The 25,807-nt window shown below is 51.0% G+C and overlaps 2 protein-coding genes across 6 annotated transcripts in view; one reads left to right on the top strand and one right to left on the bottom strand.

The window, feature by feature from the left end:
- The window catches only part of TRIM67 (tripartite motif containing 67), a 55,446-nt gene extending 41,389 nt beyond the window's left edge, over positions 1–14,057 (top strand). For all 3 annotated transcript variants that reach the window (XM_068981796.1, XM_068981795.1, XM_068981794.1), the window contains 5 exons: positions 602–747; positions 8,638–8,776; positions 10,135–10,438; positions 12,197–12,359; positions 13,992–14,057. In XM_068981796.1, coding sequence (XP_068837897.1) covers positions 602–747; positions 8,638–8,776; positions 10,135–10,438; positions 12,197–12,359; positions 13,992–14,057 — 818 coding nt within the window. The remainder of the gene's footprint in view (positions 1–601; positions 748–8,637; positions 8,777–10,134; positions 10,439–12,196; positions 12,360–13,991) is intronic.
- Positions 14,058–22,599: 8,542 nt separating this feature from the next.
- The window catches only part of FSAF1 (40S small subunit processome assembly factor 1), a 32,573-nt gene continuing 29,365 nt past the window's right edge, over positions 22,600–25,807 (bottom strand). For 2 of the 3 annotated variants that reach the window (XM_068982386.1, XM_068982385.1), the window contains 4 exons: positions 25,631–25,726; positions 25,414–25,500; positions 24,782–24,834; positions 22,600–23,559 (listed from right to left, as the gene is read on the bottom strand). In XM_068982386.1, coding sequence (XP_068838487.1) covers positions 23,421–23,559; positions 24,782–24,834; positions 25,414–25,500; positions 25,631–25,726 — 375 coding nt within the window. In that variant the 3' untranslated portion in view covers positions 22,600–23,420. The remainder of the gene's footprint in view (positions 23,560–24,781; positions 24,835–25,413; positions 25,501–25,630; positions 25,727–25,807) is intronic. The other variant, XM_068982387.1, reaches the window with a different exon arrangement.

Below are 25,807 nucleotides of genomic sequence, written 5' to 3'. Positions count from 1 at the left end.
GAGAATAAAAAGATACTCCGGAGCTCACCTTGATAGAACTGATGATACACTTGACTTGAATCCCTAATTCCATGGGTAGACTGTCCCGTACTCTAAGATTGCCTCACCTTCCAGAATCTAGTTCCCTAGGCCTTTAAACGCTCCCAGACAAAGGTTTCAATGTATCTTTGTGTTTTGCCTGTCCCCCACCCCCAACCACAACTTCACGGGCCCCAGGTGTGAGCTGCACTTGACTCCATGCAGAGGGTCTGGAGAGGCCTTGCTGGGCTGGGAGGCACAGGCAGTCAGGCTCTGCTGCTAGTCCTAGGGAGCCACTCGTGGGGCAGAATCAAAACCAGTGATGCTCAGTGGGCCGGTGGGGAGAAGACACCTTGTCCTCAGGGCTCCAGACTCAGAGGAGTGGCGGCAACTGCCACGTCTCTGCGTCTCTCCCGGCCTCAAATCCCAGGACCCCCTCCCAGGCTAGGAGGTCCACGGAGTGTGCGTACAAGTGGCAGGGAGTGGCACAGAGGGTCGCCTTCCCTCTGGGGTGGGCCGGGCCCGCAGCTTGTCCCTGCGCCCTGCAGGGTGTGCACACTGAAGCCCGCCTGTCCCGTCACAGTGCCGCCCGTGCCCCTGTTGCAGCTGGAGAAGTGCTGCACCCGCAACAACAGCGTCACGCTGGCCTGGAGGACGCCGCCCTTCACCCACAGCCCTGTGGACGGCTACATCCTGGAGCTAGACGACGGCGACGGGGGGCAGTTCCGGGTGAGGCCTGCTGCCTGCTGTGGGGGGTGGGGGGCGAGGCTCGCACTGTCCCAGCCTCTGGGTCAGTCCGTGTGGCTGCCCCTAACTCTGATACCACTAACGGAGGCGTCAGCCCCAAGGACGCAGGACTGGTGGGCCTGGGCTCATGGGACGCACAGGGGGTTTCTCTACCGAGAGCTAGGTCTAGGCAGGCAGAGAAAGTTCAGGGTGGCTTTTCTGTGAAGACTGACGCAGGTCGGAGGCCAAGGCAGAGATCAGAAGAGGGGTCCCCCACACAGACCTGCTTCCCAGTTGACCCAGCAGTATCTAGTCAATGCCCTCCCACACATCCCCCCAAGCAGCCTCCTACTCCCTCAATGTTCCCACACAACTGCCCTGCCCTGTTCACTAATTAGCTCATCTGGCAAGGTGATCTGCACGGGAAGACACATCAAAAACGGTTGTAGGGTTTGGGTGATGATCTACGCTCAGGTCCCCAGTGATGAAATACATGGGGAGAGTAAAGACCCTTAGTGAGTCAGAAATGTATCTTCCAGCCTCACCCTGTGGTAGGAACCCTGACAGCTCCCCACCCTATCCCCCCAACAGAGCTCTACCGAGAAGTCACAGTGGAGTTCAGACTCCTGTCCAGTAATTTGGTTAACAATGAACTCCAGGGAGCACAAACTCTGGCTCTTCTTAGAGCTTCACCTTTCTGTCCCCAAGAGACTAAATAAAGACTCATTCTAACAAACCAGAGCAATGATAACAATTCTCATACTTCTCCTGGAACTGGTACCCATTCAAGGAATCTTACCAGAGTCACTGTTCCTTTTGTTTCCCTCAGTGGGATTTACGCCTGTGTCTTTTCATTTTTTTGTTTTGTGAATGCCAGAGTTGTAGTACTCCATGAAGAAAAATTGAGTCCCTGGGAATATGGGCTCTTTAGGGAAGAGAGAAGCTGAAGTCACATGGGTCAGGAAGAGCAGGTCATACACTGGGTCTTGAACCCCAGCCCTTCTGGTCATGCAAATGAGCGAGGAACTGACAGTTCCTTGACTAACCAGAAACCAGGAAGACAGTTTATGGTTTTGAAATGGGATGAAGGAGGATATTAAAAGAAGCCGCTAGTACTTCCCTGGTAGTCAGTGGTTAGGAATCTGCAGGGGACACGGGTTTGATCCCTGGTTGGGAAACTAGATCCCATGTGCTGAGGAGCAGCTAAGCCTGTGAGCCACAACTAAAGATCCCATGTGCCACAAACGACACCCAGTGAAACCAAATAAATAAGTAAATAAATATTTACCAGAAAAAGAAGAAGCCATCGAGCTCAGTGGCTTCTCCCCTTTGAGACGTGAGCATTAATAGAAGCTGGAGCCAAGGGCTCGAGTTTCTGAGGGACTGTGTGTCATGGTGGGAAAATCGTGGACTTAACGCAGACAGGCCTGGATTTGAACCCTGGCTTCTAAATGGATTGACTGTGATGTTGGGCCAGTTTCCTGCCCCCTCTGAGTGTCCTTGTGAGTAAAACATAAAAAATAATAGCAATGTCCCAGGGTTGTGTAAGGATTAAGATGCCTTATACAATAATAACTGGCCCACAGCTATTATTATCAATAACTCGAAAAACCAAATGAAGAATAACACCCCCAAGTAATCAGGCAGGAATAGTGTCTTATTCTATTTACTCAGGCTGTGCTGGGTCTTCCTTTCTGCACGGGCTCTTGCTGGTTGCGGGGAGCAGAGGCCTCTCACTGGTTGTGGGGAGCAGAGGCCTCTCGCTGGCTGTGGTGCACCAGCTCCCGCTGCAGTATCTTCTCTTGCTGCGGAGCATGCGCTCTGAGGCACTTGGGCTCAGAAGCTGCAACACGTGGGCTCCAGAGCACAGGCTCAGTCATCGCGGCACGCAGGCTCAGCTGGTCCACGGCTTGTGGGATCTTCCCAGACCAGTGGCCGAACTCATGTTTCCTACATTGGCAGGCAGACTCTTCATCACTGAGCCTAAGGGAAGCCCAGGAATGATGTTTTATGTAATGACAAAAGTGAGATGTAAGACTATGTATTTGGGGGCAGTTAACAGGACAAATTAAGTTTGAAGTAAATGTTCTAGAAAAGGACCTCCGGGGTCCGATGCAGAAATGCCCCACCCTCTGGAATCAAGATTGCCAGGAGAAATATCGATAACCTCAGATATGCAGATGACACCACCCTTATGGCAGAAGTGAAGAGGAACTAAAGAGCCTCTTGATGAAAGTGAAAGAGAACAGTGAAAAACTTGGCTTAAAGCTCAACACTCAGAAAACTAAAATCACAGCATCTGGTCCCATCACTTCATGGGAAATAGATGGGGAAACAGTGTCAGACTTTATTTTTTGGGGCTCTAAAATCACTGCAGAAGGTGATTGCAGCCATGAAATTAAAAGACACTTACTCCTTGGAAGGAAAGTTATGACCAACCTAAATAGCATATTCAAAAGCAGAGATTTACTTTGCCAACAAAGGTCCGTCTAGTCAAGGCTATGGTTTTTACAGTAGTCATGTATGGATGTGAGAGTTGGACTGTGAAGAAAGCTGAGAGCCGAAAAATTGATGCTTTTGAACTGTGGTGTTGGAGAAGACTCTTGAGAGTCCCTTGGACTGCAAGGAGATCCAACCAGTCCATCCTAAAGGAGATCAGTCCTGGGTATTCTTTAGAAGGACTGATGCTAAAGCTGAAAGTCCAGTACTTTGGCCACCTCATGCAAAGAGTTGACTCATTGGAAAAGACTCTGATGCTGGGAGGGATTGGAGGCAGGAGGAGAAGGGGACGACAGAGGATGAGATGGCTGGATGGCATCACGGACTCGATGGACGTGAGTTTGAGTGAACTCCAGGAGTTGGTGATGGACAGGGAGGCCTGGCGTGCTGCTGTTCACAGGGTCGCAAAGAGTCGGACATGACTGAATGACTGAACTGACTGGGAAACCAGGAGAAAAGAAGCTCCAGGAGGGCCAAGGAGTTGGAAGATGCCAGCTTCAGCGGTGGGAGAGGTGGGAGGAGGTGGAGTGGCTCTCTCACTCCGGAAGTGGCCAAATCAACTTGAACCACCTGTGCCTGACCACACCCTTCCTCCGTCTGCTTTTTCCCATCATGTGTGATGATGCTTCCTTTTCAAACACTGTTTATTTTGTCTACTTCAATGCTTAGCTCATGTTTTCCAGCCTAAATTCCCATTGAAAACCGACGCTCTCCTCTTGCTCCAACCATTTTGTGCACCCCCATCTTTGGGCTCCAGAGTCCTACCATGAAAACTGCCCTCTGAGGACGCAGGACGTTCTCAGGCAGCATCACAGCTACTGCACCCCATACCTTCACAGCAGAGGGATCCCATCAGCCACCAGTAAGGGTTTCTGTTCAACTCTGATGTGGCCTGAAACCCAGCCACCACTCATCCCAAATCTACTTATTAATATCACTCTTACGTAATGGAAATAAAAGCAAAAATAAACAAATGGGACCTAATTAAAGTTAAAAGCTTTGTCACAATGAAGGAAACTATAAGCAAGGTGAAAAGACAGCCTTCAGAATGGGAGAAAATGATAGCAAATGAAACAACTGGCAAAGAATTAATCTCCAAAATATACAAGCAGCTCATGAAGCTCAATACCAGAAAAATAAATGACCCAATCAAAAAATGGGCCAAAGAACTAAACAGACATTTCTCCAAAGAAGACATACAGATGGCTAACAAACACATGAAAAGATGCTCAACATCACTCATGATCAGAGAAATGCAAATCAAAACCACAATGAGGTGCCATCTCATGCCAGTCGGAATAGCTGCTGTCCAAAAGTCTACAAACAATAAATGCTGGAGAGGGTGTGAAGAAAAGGAAAGCCTTTTACATTGTTGGTGGGAATGCAAACTAGTACAGCCACTATGGAGAACAGTGTGGAGATTCCTTTAAAAACTGGAAATAGAACTGCCATATGATCCAGCAATACCACTGCTGGGCATACACACTGAGGAAACCAGAATTGAAAGAGACACATGTACCCCAGTGTTCATCGCAACACTGCTTACAATAGATAGGATATGGAAGCAAACAAGATGTCCACTGGCAGATGAATGGATAAGAAAGTTGTGGTACATATACACAATGGAATATTACAAGAATACATTTGAGTCAGTTCTAATGAGGTGGATGAAACTTGAGCATAGTCCATTCAGTTCAGCAGCTCAGTCACGTCCAACTCTTTGTGACCCCATGGACTGCAGGATGGCAGGCTTCCCTGTCCATCACCAACTCCCAGAGCTTACTCAAACTCATGTCCACTGAGTCAGTGATGCCATCCAACCACCTCATCCTCTGTCTCCTCCCACATTCAATCTTTACCAGGATCAGGGTCTTTCCAAATTAGTTCTTTGCATCAAGTGGCCAAAGTATTGGAGTTTCACCTTCAGCATCAGTCCTTCCAATGAATATTCAGGACTGATCTCCTTTAGGATGGACTGGTTGGATCTCCTTGCAGTCCAAGGGACTCTCAAGAGTCTTCTCCAACACCACAGTTCAAAAGCATCAATTCTTCAGCACTCAGCTTTCTTTATAGTCCAGCTCTTACATCCATACATGACTACTGGAAAAACCATAGCTTCGGCTAGTCAGACTTTTGTTGGCAAAGTAATGCTTCTGCTTTTTAAATATGCTATCTAGGATGATCATAACTTTTCTTCCGAGGAGCAAGCGTCTTTTAATTTCATGGCTGCAGTCACCATCTGCAGTGATTTTGGAGCCCAAAAAAATAAAGTCTGACACTGTTTCCATTGTTTCCCCATTTATTTGCCATGAAGTGATAGGACCAGATGCCATGATCTTTGTTTTCTGAATGTTGAGCTTTAAGCCAACTTTTCACTCTCCTCTTTCACTTTCATCAAGAGGCTCCTTAGTTCTTCTTCACTTTCTGCCATAAGAGTGGTGTCATCTGCATATCTGAGGTTATTGATATTTCTCCTGGTAATCTTGATTCCAGCTTGTTCTTTATCCAGCCTAGCATTTCTCATGATGTACTCTGCATATAAGTTAAATAAGCAGGGTGACAATATACAGCCTTGACGGTCTCTTTCCCAATTTGGAACCAGTCTGTTGTTCCATGTCCAGTTCTGACTGTTGCTTCCTGACCTGCATATAGGTTTCTCAAGAGGCAGGTCAGGTGGTCTGGTATTCCCATCTCTCTCAGAATTTTCCACAGTTTGTTGTGATCCACACAGTCAAAGGCTTTGACATAGTCAATAAAGCAGAAGTAGATGTTTTCCTAGAACTCTCTTGCCTTTTAGATGATCAAGCGGATGTTGGCAATTTGATCTCTGGTTCCTCTGCCTTTTCTAAAACCAGCTTGAACATCTGGAAGTTCACGTATTGTTGAAGCCTGGCTTGGAGAATTTTGAGCATTACTTTACTAGCATGTGAGATGAGTGCAATTGTATGGTAGTTTGAGCATTCTTTGGCATTGCCTTTCTTTGAGATTGGAATGAAAACTGATCTTTTCCAGTCCTGTGGCCACTGCTGAGTTTTCCAAATTTGCTGGCATATTGAGTGCAGCACTTTCACAGCATCATCTTTCAGAATGTGAAATAGCTCAACTGGGATTCCATCACCTCCACTAGCTTTGTTTGTAGTGATACTTCCTAAATCCCACTTGACTTCACATTCCAGGATGTCTGGTTCTAGGTGAGTGATCACACCATTGTGGTAATCTGTGTCATAAAGATCTTCTTTGTATAGTTCTGTGTACTCTTGCTACCTCTTCTTAATATCATCTGCTTCTGTTAGGTCCACACCATTTCTCTCCTTTATTGAGCCCATCTTTGCATGAAATGTTCCCTTGGTATCTCTAATTTTCTTGAAGAGATCTCTAGTCTTTCCCATTCTATTGTTTTCCTCTATTTCTTTGTACTGATCACTGAGGAAGGTTTTCTTATCTCTCCTTGTATTCAAATGGGTATATCTTTCCTTTTCTCCTTTGCATTTCGTTTCTCTTCTTTTATAGCTATTTGTAAGGCCTCCTCAGAAAACCATTTTGCCTTTTTACATTTCTTTTTCTTGGGGATGGTCTTGATCACTGCCTCCTGTACAATGTCATGAAACTCCATCCATAGTTCTTCAGGCACTCTGTCTATCAGACCTAATCCCTTGAATCTATTTGTCACTTCCACTGTATAATTTTAAGGAATTTGATTTAGATCATATCTGAATGGTCTAGTGGTTTTCCCCACTTTCTTCAGTTTCAGTCTGAATTTGGCAATAAGGAGTTTATGATCTGAGCCACAGTCAGCTCCTGGTCTTCTCCATCATTGGCTGCAAAGAATATAATCAATCTGATTTTGCTGTTGACCATCTGATGATGTCCATGTGTAGAGTCATCTCTTGTGTTGTTGGAAGAAAGTGTTTGCTATAACCAGTGTGTTCTCTTGGCAAAACTCTAGTGGCCTTTGCCCTGATTCATTCTGTACTTCAAGGCCAAATTTGCCTTTTACTCCAGGTGTTTCTTGACTTCCTACTTTTGCATTCCAGTCCCCTATAATGAAAAGGATATCTTTTCTGGGTGTTAGTTCTAGAAGGTCTTGGAGGTCTTCAAAGAATTGTTCAACTCCAGCTTCTTCAGCATTACTGGTTGTTGCTTATTATACAGCATGAAATAAGTTAGAGAGAGAAATACCATATACCCTTATGACAGAAAGTGAAGAAGAACTACAGAGCCTCTTCATCAAAGTGAAAGAAGAGACTGAAAAGTTTGGCTTAAAATTCAACATTCAGAAAACTAAGATGATGGCACCTGGTCCCATCACTTCATTGCAAATAGATGAAACAGTGGAAACACTGACAGACTTTATTTTGGGGGGATCCAAAATCAATGTAGATGGTGACTGCAGCCATGAAATTAAAAGTCATTTGTTCCTTGGAAGAAAAGTTATGACCAACCTAGACAGCTTATTAAAAAGCAGAAGCACTACTTTGTCAACAAAGGTCCGTTTAGTCAAGGCTATGGTCTTTCCAGAGTTGGACTATAAAGAAAGCTGAGCACCGAAGAATTGATACTTTTGAACTGTGTTGTTGGAGAAGACTCTTGAGAGTCCCTTGGACTGCAAGGAGATCCAACCAGTCCATCCTAAAGGAGATCAGTCCTGGGTGTTCATTGGAAGGACTGATGCTGAAGCTGAAACTCAAATACTCTGGCCACCTGATAGGAAGAGCTGACTCATTTGGAAAGACCCTGATGCTGGGAAAGATTGAAGGTGGGAGGAAAAGGGGACAACAGAGGATAAGATGGCTGGATGGCATCACTGACTTAATGGATGTGAGTTTGAGTAAACTCTGGGAGCTGGTGATGGACAGGGAGGCCTGGCGTGCTGCAATTCATGGGGTCTCAAAGAGTCGGACACAACTGAGTGACTGAACTGAACTAAGTGCATATATATAGGGTTTAGAAAGATGGTAATGATAACCCTGTGTGCAAGACAGCTAAAGAGAAACAGATATAAAGAACAGACTTTTGCAATCTGTGGAAGACATGGGTGGGATGATTTGAGAGAATAGCATTGAAGCATGTATATTACCATATGTGAAATAGATGTCCAGTCCAAGTTTGATGCATGAAACAGGGCACTCAAAGCTGGTGCACTGGGACAACCCAGAGGGATGGAATGGGGAGGGAGGCGGGAGGGGGGTTCAGGACAGGGAGACACACGTACACCCGTGGCTGTACTTGTCAGTGTATGGCAAAAACCACAATAGTGTAGAGTAATTAGCCTCCAATTAATATTATTTTTAAAAATAGCACTCTTGGGATGATAGCACTTTTGATGCAACATGTGACTAAGAGATATTTTCCACATAACAGGGGCACCTGATGAGTGGTCTGTGTCTCTTCCAGGAGGTGTATGTTGGCAAGGAGACCCTGTGCACCATCGACGGCCTTCACTTCAACAGCACATACAACGCCAGGGTCAAGGCTTTCAACTCCTCCGGCGTTGGGCCCTACAGTAAGACTGTGGTCCTGCAGACATCCGACGGTGAGCACTGGGGTGTCTCAGGGGAAACAGATTCAGGCCCAGCCCACGTATCAGATGCACAGACAGATGGGCAGGGAAAATCTGACAGTTGCTGGTGAGGGAGGCATTGGGTGTAAAGGAAAGAGGTGGCAGCTGGGTGAGTCCGTCTCCTCCAGCCCTGCCCCGACCCGCTTTCCTTGCTCCCTGCCCTCCCATCACAAAGGAAGGAGACATTTCTTCACCCTACTCTCTGGATCTGGAAAGTGAGATTAGCAGTTGAGAGGCACAGGGAGATGACACTCTCTGTGTAGCGTCACTTCCAAGGGGCCTAGAGTGGCGGGATGTCCCAGAGAAAAGAAGGCAGGAGGCTGCCAGGAGGAACTTGCCCCTCGAGCACCCCGTACAGGAGCTCGGATCCGAGTGCTGCAGACCTCGCTGTGTCCTTTCAGGATGCAGGCAATCACAGCACATCCACACTCCACTGGGTTTGATCACGTGAACCCTAAGCGTCAAGGGGTGATGTAGGGTCTAGTCTGCTACATCGAACACGTACCTGTCAGGCCTCAGGGGTCCCTGGAGGGCACCAGCCCTGTGTTACTGTCAGCATTTGTCCCAGGGCTTCCCTGACGGCTCAGCGGGTAAAGAATCCACCTGCACTGCAAGAGACACAAGAGAGGCAGGTTCGATCCCTGGGTCAGGAAGATTGCCTGGAGGAGGGCATGCCCGCTGCAGTAGTCTTGCCTGGAGAATCCCATGGACAGAGGAGGCTGGTGGGCTACAGTTCATATGGTCACAAAGAATCGGACATGACTGGGCAACTGGAACTTTCACTTATCCCAGCCCATCCTCTGGCTGCCCTGAGGAACACAGACAGCCTGAACCGCCCCCCAGGGACGGGCAGATGGTGCTGTCCCAGGGGTGGGCTCCCCAGCTGTGTGCCCCTAGAAGCCCTCACCTGCCAGCGGGCTGTGGGTGGAGAATAGAGCACGGAAGCTTTGGTGACCCCACTTCACCTCTCTGCCTCTCGAGTCTTTCTCCCAGGACGCAGAGCTGGATGTATATCCTCACTCCTAATAGCGCCGAAAATGTGCGTGAGTGCTGTAGAAACCAAGATTCCATGAGAGCATGTAGATGGGGGCCTGTATGTCTGTGTACTCGACCCAGCTGAGGTCATGGGATTCGGCACTTGGATGAACACAGAGGAGAGAGCATGAATGTGTATGTGCATGCATGCGCGTGTAAATTGAGCAGGGAGGAACACTCAACGCCGTGTGCCCACTTCCTGAGAGATGCCAGTGAGTCTGTCTGCGAGCCAAGGTCAGAGGGTGCCGGCAAGCTCATCCCAGCTCTGCCCCTCTCGCCCACCCCTTCCTTTCCAGTGGCCTGGTTCACGTTTGACCCCAACTCTGGGCACCGGGACATCATCTTGTCCAACGACAACCAGACAGCCACCTGCAGCAGCTACGACGACCGGGTGGTGCTGGGCACGGCGGCCTTCTCCAAGGGTGCGCACTACTGGGAGCTGCATGTGGACCGGTACGACAGCCACCCAGACCCCGCCTTTGGGGTGGCCAGGGCCAGCGTGGCCAAGGACATGATGCTGGGCAAGGACGACAAGGCCTGGGCCATGTACGTGGACAACAACCGCAGCTGGTTCATGCACGGCAACTCGCACACCAACAGGTGCGTGCCCCCGCCCGCCTCCGATGGGAGGCCTGGCACCCGGGCCCTCCTGCCCTTCCCAAATGCATCAGGACGCGGTGGGGGGCAGTGTTCTTAACCACTTGGGTGTCCGGTTCCCAGGGAGACGTGACCGCTGGCCTGCAGCCCAGATGCGAGCATATGATGGAGTGTGGAGCTGGTGGGTGTGCAGGCTGCTCAGCGAGCCCCAAGGCCAGGCTCACCAGCCCTGGGCTCCAGTTCTCCTCCAGGCTCTGCTCCACTTCCCTCCACACCCCTCAGCCCAGCCTGAGTCACCACGGAACTCCCCACACACAACCGCAGGGCCTTGAAACAGGCAGGCAGGGGGTGCTGCACCCCGGGGGCAGTCACTGTGGCGGCTCTGACCCGGGCAGCCCCAGCACTGCCTTGCCCTGAGGCTGGCTTGGGAGAGTGGGGTCACCAGGCCAGACTCGGGAAACTCGAATCCTGGAGGAGACCTGGCCCCAGTACTGGAGGGTTGTGGCCCTCCAAGCCATCTCCTCGCTGTCTCCTTCCCGGTCTGCTGAGGGCCGTCACCCCTGCTGGGAGAGGCAAGAGGCCCCAAAGAACCAACTCCCCTGGACTGCAGCGCTGGGCCAGGTCAACTCCAGGGGCTCTCAGAGCTCCAGGCCCACCTCAGTGCTCCTGCAGATGGCCCCAGGAGTCCTGGCCTGGGACAGAGACTTGCAGGAGGGTCCCCGGGAGCTGAAGGCAGATGGGACCCCTACCGTCGGCCTTTTCAGCAGCTGTGATCCCCTATTCACAGGCCTGGGGTGACAGCAGGCAGCTCCTCTCCAGGGGCTGGGCAGCCTGGCCCTGCGCCTGCCTGGCCGTCTGCTCACAGGCCACCTGGGGACCGGGTCCAGGCCCAGCAGCGCCCTCTCTGCTTGCTCAGGCCGAGCGGCAGCCTAGATACCCTGGGGTGAGAGTGACAACGAGGAGCATCTATTAAGCCTACTTTGTGCTGTGGGAAGCACCTGGCTCATGGGATTTCGTTTGGGCCTCAGGAAAGTTCGATTGTTATCACCATTTGGCAGATTATGAGATCAGGGCTTAAGGTTAATGTCCAAGTCTTGGGGCTAATTACACATGGTGTCAGGGTTTAACTCAGGACCCAGGCTCCAGTTCTGGGGGAAGGGTGGAGAGGGGACTGGGCTGGGCCAGGAGACCCGGGGGAGGCGCTGGCGGGCCTCCTTCCTGTGCCGCGGGCAGCTCCTTAGCGCCACCCGTTGGTCAGTGTCTGAACAGCACCACAGGCCCAGTGGCAAGCCCCACTCCCCAGCAGTGCTCCGCCGCGGGTCCTGCGCTGCCCTCTGACAACGCCCACCCGGCACTCCTGACCAGCTCTCCAGCTGACCAGCTCGTTCCCCATCAGGAAAGGACAAAAATGGTTTTCTGATCAGAGCAGACCCGCCTGCGTCAAGGCGGACCTCCACCTCAGCTAAGGGAGGAGAGAGTCTAAAGGACTCGGCCCGCCCACCCCCGGGAAGGAGACAGGTGAGGGTGATGCCCACCCAGAGACTCGCCCCACCCAGTGGGTGCGAATCCAAACCACCATGAGATGGAGAGTCACAACATGCACCACGAGGGCCCCGATTTTAGTCCTTTGCTCTACAGCGGGTTCTGGGGGATGACCAGCTCCCTGCTCCACTGGGGGCACCATGTTTCCAGGCGAGAGGGTCCCCAGCAGCCTTCAGCTGAACGTCCTGTCCTCACCTCCACCCCGGCTTCTTTCCCCAGGACGGAAGGCGGTGTGTGCAAGGGGGCCACCGTGGGCGTGCTGCTGGACCTGAATAAGCACACTCTGACCTTCTTCATCAATGGGCAGCAGCAGGGCCCCACGGCCTTCAGCCACGTGGACGGGGTCTTCATGCCAGCCCTCAGCCTCAACCGCAACGTTCAGGTACCACGCACCTTCCGGGCCAGGGCCCCCTGCTGGCCCCCACCCCTGCTGCCCGTGGGCCTCCAAGGTGTGCCGGACAAAGAGGGCTCCAAAGAAGCCGATGGCGTGCTGCCCGGCCAGGAGCTTACCTACTGCCCACCCAGGCCTCACCTGGAGACAGTCTCCTCTGGCGTGATGAATCCTTACTTGGCCCCTTGAAAGCAGCAGAAGCTCTAAGGTGGCTGTTTGTGCACAAGCAGGGGGACAGAGGGGCAGCGAGGGTGCAGGAGGTGGGCAAGTCCTGATGACATGCTCTGGGAAAGCTGCCAGGCCAGAAAGTCGGTGCCTCCTGTCCTGCAGGGCCCTGGTGGCCAGGTGTGTGCTGGGGCTCCTGTGGCTTTCCTCCAAGAGGAGGGAGAGTTGGGGAGAGATCACGCCTAAGGATTTACCCCCATCCCACCCCTGCGTCTCTGGTTCCCTCAGAAAGCCAGCATCCTCCCAGGGCCGAGTCCAGTCCTGGGGGGCTACCTTCTCAGCAGCCCCATGAGGGTGTGAAGGACAGAGAGGAGCGTGGAGGGAAGCGCGGGGAGTGTGCCAGCCTTTGATTCCCACACACGGCTCCTCCCCTGGGAAGTATGGGGTTGGGGGCAAAGCTCTGTTTCAAGGTGTCCACTGACTCTGAGTATTATCCCTTATTGATTGATTTGTGGGGTGGCGCAGTGGTAAAGAATCTACCTGCCAATGCAGGAGATGTAGGTTCAATCCCTGGGTCAGGAAGATCCCCTGGAGAAGAAGAGAGCAGCCCACTCCAGTATTCTTGCCTGGAAGATCCCCTGGAGAAGAAGAGAGCAGCCCACTCCAGTATTCTTGCCTGGAGAATCACCATGGTCAGAGGAGCCTGGCCGGGTATAGTCCATGGCGTCGCACAGAGTTAGACACAACAGGAGGAGCTTAGCATCCACTCGCGCACAAATCAATCAATGCATGTGTGTGCTCAGTCTCTGAGCTGTGTCTCTTTGAGACTCTATGGGATATAGTCCGCCAGGCTCCTCTGTCCATGGGGATTCTCCAGGCAAGAATAGTGGAGTGGCTTGCCATGCCCTTCTCCAGGGGATCTTCCCAGCCCAGGGATCGAACCCATATCTCTTATGTCTCCTGCACTGGCAGATGGATTCTTTACCACTAGTGCCACCTGGGAAGCTCTTGATTGATTTGTACCTCCACTCATTTGCAAAAGAGCTCTGAGGCAGCCTGAAGTATGGGCTGTTCTTACACAGGGTTAAGAAAACAAATGTAGGAAAGGAAAGAGGCCATGGAAAGAAAGCAGAAACAAATATAAACCCTGAGCCCAATTCCTCCTGCAGCAAAGAACCTCAGCCTTGCCGAGGCTCCTGGAGGCTGGGGCAGCGTGGGAACCAGGCAGTATGCAGTTCTCACTGTGAGGAAAGAGGCAAAGACCAGCTCCTCGGAGCAAGCTCCTGGGCCTGATGGTAGTGATGCCAAGCATGATAAATAGTAGATTCCACAACACAGAGAAGCCGGGCCGCTGCCCGTGGTGATCCTGGAGCAGAGGGCAGGGCACGGCTGCTGAGCCGTGTGCGTTGAGGGCTCGCAGGGCCGCTCTGCCCCTGATCACCACGTCTTCTTTTCCAGGTCACTCTGCACACGGGACTGGAAGTGCCAACAAACCTGGGGCGGCCAAAGCTGTCAGGCAACTAGCCTGCCAGGTCCTGCTCTGCGGGGCCGTCCCTCACTGCACTCACATAACCCCTGAGGGAGCACAGCCACATCCCGGGTGCAACCCAGCAGCCACTGAGCATCTTAGATACCCGCTTTCTTTGAGGGACAGAGAATGTCTGCAGGCCATGCTCGCTGAGGCCACAGAGGGTGGTGAACATGGGTGCTTCCTGTCGTTCCACCGGGCATTACAGACACGAAGAAGGGCGTTTGTCAAGACAGCAAGGAAGTATTTGGGGTTTCGTTTGGTTTCCTGCCTTCTGTTTTCAATGCTTGTCTTTTGCAGGGGGCAGGGAGGGGTGAAAGGGGAGGGCAGACCTTGTGACGAGCATCCTGAGAGCGGGAGTCGGGGGACACTCGGAAATCCTGTATCCTTGGTGTCAAGTCTTTGCTGGATGCACCACTTCAGAGAACAAAGGGTGCCAGCTCCCATCTCTGCCAGGAAGTGTCATCCTTTAGGTTTTCAGTTGGCATATCCGGTATGTTACGCCACTTGAAGAAGAGGATGCGCAGAGAGGGCCGTTAATTATTCATCTTGCTCTTTGCCGCTCCCATGGAACTGTTGAGAACTTTTTCAAACAGTTTCCTTAGGTCCTTCATTAATCAACCAGTCTTTCTCCCCTCCACACCCCCTCACACACACGTGCGCACACACACACCAGTCTCCTAAAATTCATTCACTCGGTTCTTAAACACAAAACCCTGGAATCTGAATCACTGTGTGCTGAGTCTCCACCTGGTGATGGCTTTTTTTCGGGAGCTGGCTCCCCCAGAAGTTAACTGCAAACCCGAGTTACTCTGCTGAGCTGCGAGGCTCTCAGATTCCTGAGCCTTGAGGCCCTGGGAAGCCTCGTATACCCAGTCCAGCTTCACTCTGAGACCATCCATGGCCACTGTGACAGCATCGTGAGAACAGGGAGTGGCCCGATGGCAGGGGAGGCTGTGCCCTGGGGGCGGGCAGGACTCTGCAGGAGGCAGGAAACAGTGGATGCTGCTGTGTTGCTGGCCCCCACCGTCCCTCAGCGTGAGGGGTCCACATGGCCGCGCTGGGCTCCAGTGAGCCCGCCCCTCCCTGCTGGGAACGCTAACCTTCTCCCCGGAGTCCGCCTCTCGAAAAAAGCCTGCTCCAGGGTCTGAGCCCAGCTGCGCCCCTCTGCTCTCCTCCCAGCCTCTTCTTCCTTGTTGCCTGCCACCTCCCTATCCAACTGGTAGGAAGCCTTTCTCTCTCCTTTTTAAAAGAATATATTTTATCAAGCATTATTTTTGAGGTCGAGGAGTAACTTGTCTATTTGCTGGCTTGGATTTTTATAAAACTTAGCCCGTAAACCGGCACCGACTGTGTCTACTTGGTCCTACCTGCTCGTCTAGATGCTGCACTTGCTTTCCGAGTCAGCCCAGCCAGCGCTGTGCAGACCCTACTAGCTTCTATTCAGCAGATGTGACAAGCCTACCTCAAGCCCCTGCTCCCAGATGAAGACTGCCGGCCCAACTGTGCCCACCAAGGTGGCCAGGGAGACTGGCCGCCCACGTCTGCAGGAGCCTCCTGGTGCTGTCTAAGCCCCTGCTGCCCAGGTCCTGGCAGCCACCCACTCAGTTGAGGTCCAGCCTCCTCCTTTCCATCCAGCAGGTGGTTCCCAGGGCACATGGAGGGGCTCCGCACCCCGCAGAGCTCCAGCCAGAGCCCGGCAGGCGACGGGCATGGCATCCGCATCCTCGCAGCTGCCTGTCTCTTCTCCGCCCCCAGCATCCTTTCATCTCACTCCGGGGTCACGGCACTGGGGGACTCCACGTGGAGGGTGGGGAAAGTTCTTGAAGCCTGGAGGCCCCACCCAGAGGAGCCCCTGCCTTCCCGGGGCAGGAAGCCGAGGCCAGCAGGTCCAGAAGCATCGGCGTTGGGAGTGTCTTTGGGGAAAGACGAGCCCAGTGAGCTGGGAGTGAGGTGTGGCCAGGAAGTCGGCCACAGACGGCCCGGCGGAAGTGGCTCCTTTCAGTGGAGTCTGGGTGAGAGGCTGGGAGCTCCCAGGATCATCGAAGCGGGGTAACTCTGCAACCCAGGCTCTGCGTCTTCGGGGAGGAGCTCCTTCGGATCAGCCTGCACTTGGCGGCACCCTTGGGAGAGCAGTATCTGGGTCAGAGGGAGATGGGCAAGGGAGGAGGAAGGCCTCCTGAGGAATAACATGGCTTCCTTCCCACCAGCAGCAGCAGCGGCCCCAAGGCCCTGAGTGCAGGAGCAGGCGAGTACCTGCCTTTCCCGGCTCCTCCAGGGCCAGAAGCAATACAGCTGAAACCGAGCACCACGTCAGGTGGTCCAACAGCCACTCTCCTGTCCTCAGCACAAAACAACTTCTAGGAGCAAGAATGGACCACCGGGAGAAGGCAGGTCCACGTGTTCTTGAGGCACCAACAGAATGAAGGAGGGACTCAACAACAACTCATGGTTCATGTTATGCTCTCAAGCCTGGGGTTCAGAGCTACTGCAGGGGTTCTCAGCTGCTACTGAATTCCCTGTTCCTTTACAATGTGGTGTCATCTCTGTACATAAGGTGGTATGAAGATGATGCTTTGGTTGAAGGATAACTTGGTGTTTGTCTATTGAGCAGTTTCAGTGAGAAAGGAATTCAAACTAATTTAAGATGTCAAGTTCCATTTCATTGTAAATAATGCCCCAGCCACATAGATCTGCAGTTTGTTCTTTGCTAGTGAGCAGGTTTTGTCAAAGTGTATGCCTTTCCTTTTAGAATTAATCTCTTTAAAAATTATCCAATAGCATCTCACTGCGTAGCACCCAAGCTCCTAATTCAAAGCAAGGTAAGACATTACACACAGCCGCTTTTCCTGCTCTGTCCTATTTGGGAAAATAACAATCCCACCTGCCACACAGAGTAACCAACCTGAAACCCATCAAACTGTACACAGTCTGGGATGAGTCTTCAGCACTATACGGACTCTGTAGCTTTGACAGCGCCCTCAGGCGCCCCATGGCCCCCTGCCCCTCTGGTGCCCCTGCCCTCTGCCTACCAGAGCATTCTCAGGAAGGGACCAGGATGCAGGAGTCATGTGTACTTTTTCCAGAGATATTTGCATCCAAGCCTTAGTTGAAAGGCTTGGTCCCCTGGGAAGGCGCATTTCAGAACAGGTGAGTAGGTTGCTTACAGATAAAGCTGCTGCCGGCTGTGAGGTATCGTATCCACATACAAGTCCCAAAGCACTCAGCATGTCAACACTGAGAAAGTATTGCAAGGCTGTGGGTGATGCCAGGAGTTCTGTCTCAGCACTATTGACATTTGGCACAGCAGGGGCCTGTCCTGTGCACCACAGGATGTTTAGAAGCATCCTTCACCTCCCCTCAGTAGATGCCAGTAGTGCTGCAAGTTAGTTGTGACACCTACAAGTGTCTACAGGACTTCCCTGGTGGTCCAGTGGTTAAGAATTCACCTGCCAACGCAGGGGACATGGGTTCAATCCCTGGTCTGGGAAGATCCCACATGCTGCAGGGAAACTAAGCCCAAGAAGCCTACACACCCTAGAACCCATGCTCTCCAACAAGAGAAGCCAGCGTAGTGAGAAGCCTGCACACCACAGCTAGAGAGTGGTCCCCACGTGCTACAATCAGAGGAAGTTCGCACACAGCAACAAAGACCCAGTGCAGCCAAAAATAAACAATAAAATATATTTAAAAAAACAACTAATTGAAAAAAAAAAGCTTTAAAAGGATCTACAGATGTTGCCAAGTATGCCCAGGGGACTCCTTGGCTGAGAACCACTGGGTTATGCTAGCAGCTGGTCATGGGTCGATACGCAGAGTGGTGTGTGGGGGCATCCATGCTGTGGTCCCCAGACAGCCTGAACCACAAACCTGTGGGCTTCATCCTAACACTCATGACCAGGCCTTCCCAAGTCTGCAGTGTCCTGCCAGAAGGGACAGGGCAGGAAAACGGGGGAGCCTCTCAGCGAAGCCAGCCCGTCAGGTCTCACTTTGTATTCCTGAAGGGTCTCCAACCTACCACCATTCCCAGAAAGCAACACTCCGCATCTGCGTTCTTCCCGGCCCACTTCTGACTAGAAGCTGCAGGAACGTCTTAGTAGGTGTGTGGCCTTCAACTGGTCAAAATGTCAAATCAGGCATCATCAGGAAGCTACTCAAGGCCTATGCAAATCCTGGAAACCACAGTGTTTCTTTCTCAAGCAAGCCAGGAGCTCCTGGCTATTCATCGGTCACATTCATTGATCCACAGCTTGAACTTTAAATGGACTATAAAACAGAGAAGAGTGGATTTGGGGGAGAATGCCAGGCTCAGCCATCAGAAATGCCTCTCTTTCAACCCAATGCGGGTGGGGCCACACCTCCTCAGTCTCTCTGTGCCTCAGTCTCCCCACCTGGATGTGGGCGCGGTCACACTAACCTACCTCATCTGGTGTGTTGTGATGATCGTAGAGTAACGCTTTTCAAGAACAAAGTGGAGACTTGCATCTGCTGAGTCCAGGCCAACGGTTCACACTTGGAGGACAGAGCCTGCGCGATGACTTTCCTGAGCCTTGTCTGACATGTCTTCCGTCCAGGAGCACATGTTGATTACACAGCTGCCTGGCCAGGAGTGCGTAAAACCAGATTCCCCTGAGCAGAGGGAGACAGGACAACCGCTCCTGTTCTCAGAACGGCCTGCTTCGATGGCACTGTGTGAAGCACTGCACGCAGGCTACGCATCTGCCTGCAGAAGCTGCCTTGAAACAAGGAAAGAGAGTGACCACCTTCCTGCCTTTGTGGTTATCTTAGCTCTTTTAAGGGGACCTTCGGCTGACGATGTTTCTCCTCTGTTTTCAAAGATCTCCGCAGAAGGAACGGTTTTGAAAACCAACATCTAAGCATGAGAAGGCACACAACCGAGCTACCATCTGGAAGGCAGGATGGGCTGGGACTCATCTGCACTACCTGTTGCGGGGGGGTGGGGTTCATCGGTTTCTTGATGAATGATGTTGACTTGAGTCAGAGTAGCTGGAAGCTGAGACTACAGGCAAGTCTCTAAGCCAGGAGGCACCGCTTTCTCTCAATGGGAGCAGAGGGCTGCCTGGCCCGGGTGCTGGGAGACCCAGGGAGCTCCTGGGCGCCACTCCCCAGACTAGGACCTCAGGAAGCCTCCAAGGAGAGGATCCAAGACAGGCTTCGGGTCTGGAATAGTGACTGCTGGCAGCTGTGGACACAGGAGTGTAGTGGGTGTTTCCTGGGTGAGGCTGCAGCTGGGGAAGGGCCCTTCCAACTCCTCAGTGGTGACTGGACATCCCAGGCCCCGGGGTTTTCTCAGCACCAAGGGGAAGCGCAGAGTGAGCAAAGCAGAAAACATTAAATGCATGATGTAGAATTGCTGCTTTCACACTCAGCTGTTGTATTAAGCATGAGAGATGTGTGTTTAACGTTGGCAAAGGAATTTTCAAGGTAGCAAAAAGCTTCGTGTCCTTGTTTTAGCTGTCGATGACGGAAGCTCCATCTTCCTGTCTTTCTTTACCCTGCTTTCCCCCTCCCCCGCTGCGCCCACTGTCTGTCGGGAGTTGCTGCCACAGGGTGGCAGCTCTTGGTCCTGTTGGTGTTCACATTCCACTGGAAACCCGGAGGAGGGAGGTGGGGGGACGGTATGCAACTTTTTTCTAATTTTTGTATTGGTATCCCAAGCGTTTGTATTTTTTGAATTGCAAACACTGTGCTTTCTGGTCTTTGGGGGTTGGTTGGACTTTGTGTATCGCCTTTTGGAAAACTTGAGTTTTACCACAAGCTTAAGCAGATTTGAAATAAATTCTTTTGACACTGCCAACAGATGAAAAACAATGTCCGATCTGTGCTTACTGCTCAGCAGCAAGGTCTGCCTCTCTTCAAAGTGGCGTAAGTGCCAGCTGGATGGGGAAGAGGCTGCAGTGGGCTGGGGTGGGGGCCCGGGGAGGCCCAAGGTCAATGTGCTTCTCGGCGTGTGCTCAGGAAATCATGAGGTGATTACATATGCTGTATGCTAAGTCGCTTCAGTCGGGTCCGACTTTGTGACTCCATGGACTGTAGCCTGCCAGGGTCCTCTGTCCATGGGATTCTCCAGGCAAGAATACTAGAGTGGGTTGCCATGCCCTCCTCCAGGGCATCTTCCTGACCCAGGGATCGAACTCACTTCTGTCTCCTGCGCTGGCAGGTGGGGTCTTTACCACTAGCACCACATGACTCTCAATTATAAGGCACCATCTCCAACAGTTCATGAAACTCATTTTTGCAAGTTAATTGGAAAGAGTTAACAAATGGCTGAGATAAATTCATGAATGAAAAGTTGATCATGGGCTGCAAGTGGAAGCCAAGATTGGGGAAAATGTCCTAATTGGCCTGGGAGGATGAAGGAGACTGACCAGCCCCTTCACCCACAGACTGAGCCTGGTGTGACTGAAAACTGTCACTTTCCTCAAATTGTGCTTCCCAACAACAGCTGTCTCCCGTGCCCCACAGCCGGCGACCTGGTCAGCCTTCTGTCACCTGCCGGACCACCGAGTGGTTTAGCCAGGTTTCAGGGCCAGTTGCGGACTCTGAGAGCAGGACACCCCTTAGAGGGAGCTCTTGGCATCCACATTAAGAGAAGGAAGCGGAATCTGGCCAAGGGAGACCCAGCAAAGGCCTCAGCCACTCAGCTCAGTCGCCCAGAGTTGGGACGTCAGTCATCAGTGCCTGGGACATTACAGGGGACGGGCGTCCCTGAGAAGAGCTCACTGCTGAAGCAGGTACCTCAGCGCTCTTGGCAGAGGGTCTGGAGGGACACGGCAGGGCTCACCAGTCCATGCCCTGTGCCACACACAGGTTCCCCTCAAGTTGAGGGAGAGGCTCCTCCAAGAGTCGCAAAGAGGGAAGCTGAGACGAGGCAGGCTGGCTGGTCCTGGAGCTGCACAGGCCCTCACCGTCTGCCTGGACTCCGTCCACCCCGCCACCCCAGCATCCCTGATCCGGACTCCCATCCCCTGAGGGGCAGGGGCGGGGAAGACCTGAGCTTCAGGTTGCCAAGGCCCTTCTCAGTCCAGGGGTCCCGTGCTTGTTGATTTACCACCAACGCTGGGGACAGGGAGCACCAGAGACATCTGGGTGAGCACCTGGGAACAGCCTCCTCCTTGCCCCCTGGGTGACTGTAGCCCTGCCTCTGCTTGCCGGTCAGGGTCAGTTACCTCTGCAAGCTGGTGCCCATTGTTGCCCGGGCAAGAGCCTTGGTTCAGTGAAACACAGCTGTGCTCTCTGCTTCCTTCTTTGTCCACAAGGCCAAGCACTGTGGGGATGACTCAAGAATTCCCCAAGCGGTGCCTGGGATTAAGGGCAGGTGGTGGTAGTGTTGTATGGCACCAGGACCGATCCACCCAGGTGTATCCATGATCAGGGAGACGCCCTGCGAAGGGGGAAGGGTGCTGCGTATGGAAGGCATAGCAAGGAAGCACTTAGCCTCCCCCAGGCGTGGGCTCCTTCCACGGCAGCACTGTTCTCCACTGGCACTTCTCTCTGCTGCTAGCCTTGCTGGAGGAAGCCTCATGAGCGGGGAAATAAGCAGCATGGTCTTACACGTGATCATCAGTCCTGACCATGCAGGCTTGCTTGTCGCCCTTAGACCTATTTCCAGTGCACCCAGTGGTTACATGGCTCCTCTGTATTTACCCCATAAATTAAAAGGTGAAACAAGAAACAAGGAAAGCAATTTACACTAGGAGCTTGCATGCTTTTCCAGAATTGACTAGCCTGGGACTCTGGTCGAGAGTTGGGCCAAGTGCTCAGTTATCTGAGCCACAAAGGCTCATGGGAGGTGGGGTGAGGTGGGACTGCTGGGTTTCCTGGCTCCCTGTCAGTAAGGAGTTAAACTGACCGGGTACCCACTCCAGTAGGTCATTTCCGGCTCCTCAGATTTTTCCCAGGGCTTTGTCATGTGTGGTGGGCTCCCCGGTGGCTCAGACAGTAAAGCGTCCTCCTGTAACGCAGGAGACCCGGGTCAATCCCTGGGTCGGGAAGATCCCCTGGAGAAGGAAATGGCAACCCACTCCAGCACTCTTGCCTGGAAAATCCCATGGAAGGAGGAGCCTGGTGGGCTACAGTCCATGGGGTCGCAAAGAGTTGGATACGACTATTTCACACCTTCTTAAAAAAAAAAAAAAGAAAAAAAAAAACCACTTAAAAACTGCCAAGGACTTCACTGGTGGTCTTAGTGGTTAGGAATCCACCTGCCAATGGTTCCATCCCCGGTCCGGGAAGATCCCACACGCAGGAGAACAGCTAAGGCTGTGCTCCACAACTACTGAGCCCATGCTCTGCAACAAGAAGCCACCACAACTGAGAAACCCTTGCACCGCAACTAGAGAGTAGCCCACATGCAACAATGCAGGGACAGAGGACTCAGCCTAGCCAAAAACGAACTGAAATAAATCTGCCAAAATATAGACCCCAATGAATGCTGCCTTTCAAAATAAACCAGAAAAAAAAAATACTTCCAGTGTTTTAATAAAACATTTCCAATTTTGCTTCAAGTCAAAATATATTTTGAACAATGCAAATGCCTTCCAAGTCAATTTATGAGTCACTTAGGAGAGTTAGCCAGTGGTGAAAAGTACCCCTCTGTTTTCCCCAAAACTTTATTATTTATTAGGTTTAGATCTGAATTTTTGGACAGTGGGAAAAAAAAAATAACAGCCAAAAATGAAGACCTTTTTTTAAGTGTCACAAGCTTTAAGAAGTTCCAATACTTTCAATAAGGGCAATACTAGTTAAAAATATATGTATGGCTGTCCCAAGTTATGACTTTGAAGGAGATAACATTTGTCTAACTTATTGGTTGTGTTGTTTAATAGTCATGTTCATTTTTATCAAAAAGTTGTGTTTTATTTATACAGCTTCTTACAAAGTAGATTTTATACACCTTAGGTAGGCTGAAAATTTAAACTGCTTTTCCCCCAAAACAACTGACAAATTATCACATTCTTAATTTTTTCATGATTAAACATGTTTAGAAATTAAAAAGCAATTTTAAGCTAATTATTAGCATCTACAAATCTGTAAAATTATGAAATATCTACATGTAAACGCAAAAGGCACCAGTCAAAGTGAAACCTGGGTGAACCTCGCTGGGGAATATTAAACATTCTTCTCAATAATTTGACTTCACATTCACATTGCAGTTGGCCCAATGTGGTTATCATAAAAAAAACAGATACTTCAGCAGCTAGAAATTAATTATTTCTTTTCCTTAAGATAAAAAAGTCTGTGAAATACAAAATAAATAAGAATAATCTGGAAGTCTTGTAGGGGTCCAGTTTCAGTCCATTTGGCACTTTCCCATTTCTCTGTTTTATAAAGTAATGTCATTTAGCCACTCTGGAAGAATTTATTTTCTTGATATCAATTTGGCTCAGAATCAATGTCCCATTTTTGAATTTTCCAACCTGTCCAATCCGTCCACTTGACAAAATACTTGGAGCAGACTTCTTCTTTTTTGATTTCCTACATTTAAAGTAAGAGAAAATTACTGTAATCAAGCTTTAAACAAATGATTCCAGCACCACAACCAGGCCACCTGGGTCTGCTCCTGTGAACTCTCAGCTCTTCCCAGGCACAGCCCCCGACCCAATGTAGTACCACCCTCCTTCCTGCAGTCCCTGAACTGCCTCCTGCCTCAGGGCCTTTCCACTGGTTTCTTCTACCCTGAATAATCTGCTACCAGGTCTTTCCAGATCTTCCTCTTTATTCAGTTCTCAAGACTCAAATGTGGCTTCCTTGGAACAACACACCAGCCCACCCTCAGTGACACTGCCTCATAGTGTGTTAAACTTCAACCTCCTCACGAAGCCTGCCAGCTTCCCTGGTGGCTCAGATGGTAAAGAATCTGCTTGCAACTGGGTTCGATCCCTGGGTTGAGAAGATCCCTTGGAAGAGGGCATGGCAACCCACTCCAGTATTCTTGCCTGGAGAATCCCATGGACAGAAGAGTCTGGTGGACTACAGTCCACGGGGTCTGCAAAGAATCGACACAGCTGAGAGACTAACGCTTTCACGAAGCCTGCCTGGACCTGACAAGCCCTATGTATCTGTTTATAGGTTTTAATGTGTTTCCCGCCCTGAAATGTAAGCTCCTCCAGGGCAGAGACCCTCAATGTGCTCATGGCTGTACCCCCAACATCTATGTGCCCAGCACACAGCGGAAGACAGAGCACACCGCCAGAAACAACTGATCAGCTTCCAGCTGGAGACAAAAGCAGATTTTCAAACAGTAATTTCAGAAGAGAGAAAGAGGTGCTTGAATGAAGCTAAGAAATAAGCAGAATGGCAGAAAATCAAGGTTCCACTACTCAGACCCCAGTGCTCTCCCTTGTGTGGCTGTGGACAGGCAGGCAGCACAGACCCGGCCGGTCACGCTGACCCAGCAGTACCTCTCTTAGGAGGGAACAGAGGTCTTGTTGGAAACTTTGGTCCCAGCTTTCCCATCAGTCACTGCACATGTCTGGCGCTTGGAAATAGGTTCCTTTTTCAATTCTGAGGGAGTCACCTCATCTTGGACAATTCACTAAATCCTGTCTCCCCTCCCAAGGGCCTGATTTAGGATAAAAGAGAGAGAGTGCGGCGCTGCACCAGGCTAGAAACACCACATCCATTCGAGGTATCACCTTCAGAACTAACCAAAAGGTTTATCCAAATCATTCCACCCCAGTGCCTAACTATCACTTACCTGTCTTCCTGCCCTTTCCTCTTCTTTTTCTTGAAAATATCTGTGTCCTTGGCCTGATTTCAGAATCAAGGAAAAAATATGTATCCATAACGCATAATGGAGATTCAAAAAAAGGCAAGAGATTTGTCACCAAAAGAAACAGAAATACCGTTTATTTTTAATATTTTTTCAAGTAGGCATATTAAAGGTAACAGACTCAAAGTTTCATCCTAAAACCCTTTCAAGACTGTGAAAGGCCATTCAGAGAAAATGAACAGCAGAAAGGTCAAACCTTCCATTTTAAGCAAAAGGGAGGGAACACAACATCCGCATGCCCTTGTGGTTTGTCCTAAGTCCGTGTGCTCTACGTAACGCAAAAGGCAGAAGGGACAACTTGACATAGAGAAAGGATCAGAGTAGCTCACAGTATCCGAACAGGAGTTGGCCATTTCAAAGCAACCCCTTCATGTAAACGAGTCAGATTACGTGGCTGGTATCACAAAATGCAGCTGACTCAAATGGACAGAATGGTTATTTAACTGTAGGCCTGTTGTCGCCTAGACTGCTTTCCAAGCAGAGGGGTCCAGCACTGCACTGCAGCAGACTGGCACCATCTTTCCATTCTAGTTTAATAAAGAGGCTATGACACCTACCATTCTCTTTTCTTCTTCCTTCACTGCCTTCTTTTCTTTGATGTGCTCCTGCAAAACCTTGTAATTCACATAACTCTTTTTGGGAGGCTGAAACGAGAAAGTACACTTATCATTTTTTATCTTGCAAACACTTCCCAGCATCCCCCATCCTGCTTTGTTTCGGTGTTCCCCTCTGTTGTAACCCGGCTGGGGGTGGAAGGCAGAGGCAGCCGCTCACCCGAGCACCCAGCATAATGGCACGTTCCTGTTCCAGGACTCTCTCCTTTCCTTTCCCATAGCCTGTGATCCCAAACCGGTGCACTTCCAAGCGAGCCTGCAGACACAAAGCACAGTCAGACCCAAGTACCTTCCAAAGTCTCCACAAAGGGAACACAGCCGAGGGGTACTGCTCAGC

The sequence above is a fragment of the Capricornis sumatraensis genome, chromosome 10 (genome assembly GCF_032405125.1).
Source record: "Capricornis sumatraensis isolate serow.1 chromosome 10, serow.2, whole genome shotgun sequence".
NCBI classification, from domain to species: domain Eukaryota; kingdom Metazoa; phylum Chordata; class Mammalia; order Artiodactyla; family Bovidae; genus Capricornis; species Capricornis sumatraensis.
The sequence above is the reverse complement of the archived record's forward strand: the minus strand, read 5'-3'. Positions and strand labels throughout refer to the sequence as shown.